Source organism: Triticum dicoccoides, chromosome 1A, assembly GCF_002162155.2.
Source record: "Triticum dicoccoides isolate Atlit2015 ecotype Zavitan chromosome 1A, WEW_v2.0, whole genome shotgun sequence".
NCBI lineage: Eukaryota > Viridiplantae > Streptophyta > Magnoliopsida > Poales > Poaceae > Triticum > Triticum dicoccoides.
In genome coordinates, this window is record NC_041380.1 from 576576436 (window position 1) to 576579765 (window position 3330).

Genomic DNA, 3330 nt, shown 5'->3' on the forward strand with positions numbered 1-3330 from the left:
GTCGGCCGCCTTGAACCGTACTCAAACGTTCGGGCTGTTCGGCGCCCCTCATATCAAGCCCAAACACGGAGCCGTCTAGATGCGTCCGTATAGCCCCGCCAGCGCCGGCGTCAGGACTGGCGAAGCTGTGATTATGGGGCTAATTAATGGAGAAGGGGCATAGCCGCCGGCGCCTGCATGCACGAGGACACCCGAGTCTGAGGCACGAGCAGCCCGGCTTGAGCGGCAGCGGGGGAGGGAGAGGGCAGCGGCGGGGGAGGCGCTGACCGCGCGTTGGTCGATTTGGAGGTTACACTCCTCGCGTCGGTCCTCCATCGCTCTCTCAAGACGGCGGAGACGGATACGCGACGCCTCCGCCGCAAGAATGCCAAGGCGCTCCGATTCGCCATCGAGTTGTCGGAGCGCGAGGCAAACAAGAAGGCGGCGAAAGCGAAAGCAAAGATGGCCCGCCCATGCGACGGATCAGGACCGTTTGCTCCGCAGGCTGTCGGGCCAAAGGTGCAACTCCGACTCCAACCTGACAGACGGCTCCACCTCTAGCTCGACGCACCTTCACATGCCGACGCCAACATGGAGGAGGGGCACGGCCGTGCCGACGACCGGAAGGGGAAGAGTCCAACGAGGAAATGGTGATTTCCTCCGCTCTTCCCCGTTTTATTTATGTTTAACCTATGCTTTAAGTATTTGTAGTATGCATTTGCACTGTTAGCTGATGAACTTCGATGAACTATGTGCTTTTGTTAGGCGATGTAATGGTGATCCGGCGTGTTAATCATGTTAATACGTAGCCTTGCACGGGTTGCATTGTGTTGGGGTTTCGGATATGAGGGACGTGGATGTGGAAGCCAACATATGAGCCGTGCCAGGGCCGGATTGGCCAAGTCCAGCTATAGATGCTCCTAGAACAGTTTTAGAAAATGCCTGACAATTATCTTTTAGTGCTAAAATCGTCGAAAACTGTCAACCATTGGATTTAGATCGTGCGCTTTTGGGGGCGTTTGCTGGGATCTCAACCCCAGCGAACCCTCGCCAGATAGCTTTACCGATACACAAGCAACGCAGAGCCAAGTAACCTAGCTAGGGCGTGTGCATTGAGAATCCAGTGAAAAATTACGTGGATTGCTCAAAAAAAATGTTTATTCGCATTCGTTTCGGGTTCAGGCACTCAAGGTAGTTCGTGAATCACATCACCCACGGCCACGGAGCGTAAATACGAGAGAAAGTTGCTGTCAGATTAGCTAGCTCGCAAGGAATTTCCACCGCGCGCATCTTCCCAGCCCACCTCGCACTCTCACCAGTCCCGTCTCGTCGCCACCCACCGCCACTATAAGTCTATTAAACACGCACTGCGAGATCGCGCTCCCTCTCAGACCAGCCCCTCCTCACCCCACCCACCAACCCATTGCCCGCCGGCACACCACCACGGCAATGGCGTCGGCGTCGCGGATCTTGCTCGTGGCCGCGCTGCTCCTGGCGGCGTCGGCGATGACGTCGGCGCAGAAGGCGAAGGCGCCCGCGAAGCCGGCCCCCGCCGCCGCCGACGCGCCCGCGGCCGTCGAGGCGCCCGCGAAGCCCGCCCCGGCCGCAGCCGACGCGCCCGGCGCGGCTGCCGCCGACGGGAAGCCGCCGACGGACGTGACGGCCATGCTGGAGAAGTCCGGCAAGTACTCCAAGTTCGTGCAGCTGCTCAAGGAGACCCGCGTGGAGACCCAGATCAACGCGCAGCTGACGGACAGCTACAACGGGCTGACCATCTTCGCGCCCACCGACGCCGCCATCGACGGGCTCAAGGCCGGCACCCTCAACGGGCTCTCGTCCCAGGAGCAGATCCAGATGGTGCTCTACTGCGTGCTGCCACGGTTCTACTCCCTCTCCATGCTCGGCACCCTCAACGGCAAGGTCAGCACGCAGGCGTCCGGCCACTCCGGCCCCTACACCTACAAGATCAAGCCCTCCGGCAACAACGTCAACGTCTCCACCGGCGTCAAGGGCAACAACATGCTCCTCGGCAGCGTGGTGAGCAAGGACTTCCCGCTGGCCGTCTACTCCGTGGACAAGATGCCGCTCCCCTACGAGCTGTTCGGCCCGCAGCCGCCCACCCCGGCGCCCGCCCCGGCCCCGGCCCCCACCAAGTCCAAGCCCAAGAAGAAGAAGAAGTCCGCCGGGATCGCCGAGGCGCCCGAGGCCGACGACGCCACCGCCGACGACGACACCGAGAAGTCCGCCGCCGCGTCCCTCTCCGGCGTCGCCAGGTGGGCCGCTGTACTCGGTGCCGCCGTCCTCGGCGCCATGTTCTGATCTGATCCGATCCGATCCGATCCGAGAGGAACGACACAAGGTGGTGGTGGTGCCATCTTTCTTGCACTGTGCGTGATCGAGTTGGTGCGGTGCGGTGCGCTCAGCACTCAGCACGCATCCCCTGTACCGATACTGTGATCTGATGATGTGTATGTCCATCGGCTTTATTCTTTCTTCTTCCTTTTTCCTTGTTTTCTTCTTGATTGATGAACACTCAATTCTTCTTCTTCTTCTCTGGTTTTCTTGTTGGTCTGTATGCTGTAATTTATGTGATATACTAGTGCTTCTCGAATTCATTCATTGGATTCATTCCACAACACATTTCGAGTAGTACGTAGCTGCGATGTGGATCTGCCTGCCTTGTTGAAGATCTGATCTGTTCTTGCGAAAACAGGGGAGACAGAGCACTAATGTTGCCTCCCACATTCCGTGATAGAATACGGAAAGCAGGGTGGCAGATTCAAAACATCACTACCACTACGGTGGAGTACTAGGTCTTGGATGCCATTGCCAGCGGTGCTTTGCTCTGTGCGTGTTGTCGCTGGGCCGAAAGGACACCGCCACCCACCAATTCTATATTGTTCTTGCATGCATCTCGATGCAGTGTCCACTCCACTCCACTCCAAACCAAAAGCGACGCTGTACGACGGCATCTCTAGACATGATCATAAACAAATCTACGCAGATACAATACCGTTGTTGCCGCCTCGAGTTTGTACAGCCGAGCCATCGGCTGTGGAGTGTGGAGTGTGGAGTGTGTTTAACTCGGCGAGAGCAGAGCTTGAAATGCGACTCAAAGCAAGGCGAAGGATTAAGAAAATGAAAGATTTTGGATCGATCGCAGCGGTGCAGCGCGATACGGCCCAGACGCATTATTGTACTGGGCGTAGGGTGCGCCGGACAGGGACCATTCGCGCTGGATCGCTCTGGCTTGAGTCACATGGAACCAACCCACCTACTGACTCAGTGGCGGAGCCAGGATTCAAGTATAGAGGGAGGCCGAGTACGTATATTGATCGAATCTTGTTAATA

At 57.7% G+C, this 3330-nt stretch overlaps 1 protein-coding gene across 1 annotated transcript; it reads left to right on the forward strand.

Moving 5' to 3' along the window:
- Positions 1–1357: 1357 nt before the first annotated feature.
- Positions 1358–2615, forward strand: LOC119291856 (fasciclin-like arabinogalactan protein 12). The gene has a single exon (XM_037570669.1). It carries the CDS (start codon positions 1429–1431, stop codon positions 2296–2298), a length of 870 nt encoding a protein of 289 aa, XP_037426566.1. The 5' UTR covers positions 1358–1428; the 3' UTR covers positions 2299–2615.
- The last annotated feature ends 715 nt before the right edge of the window (positions 2616–3330 follow it).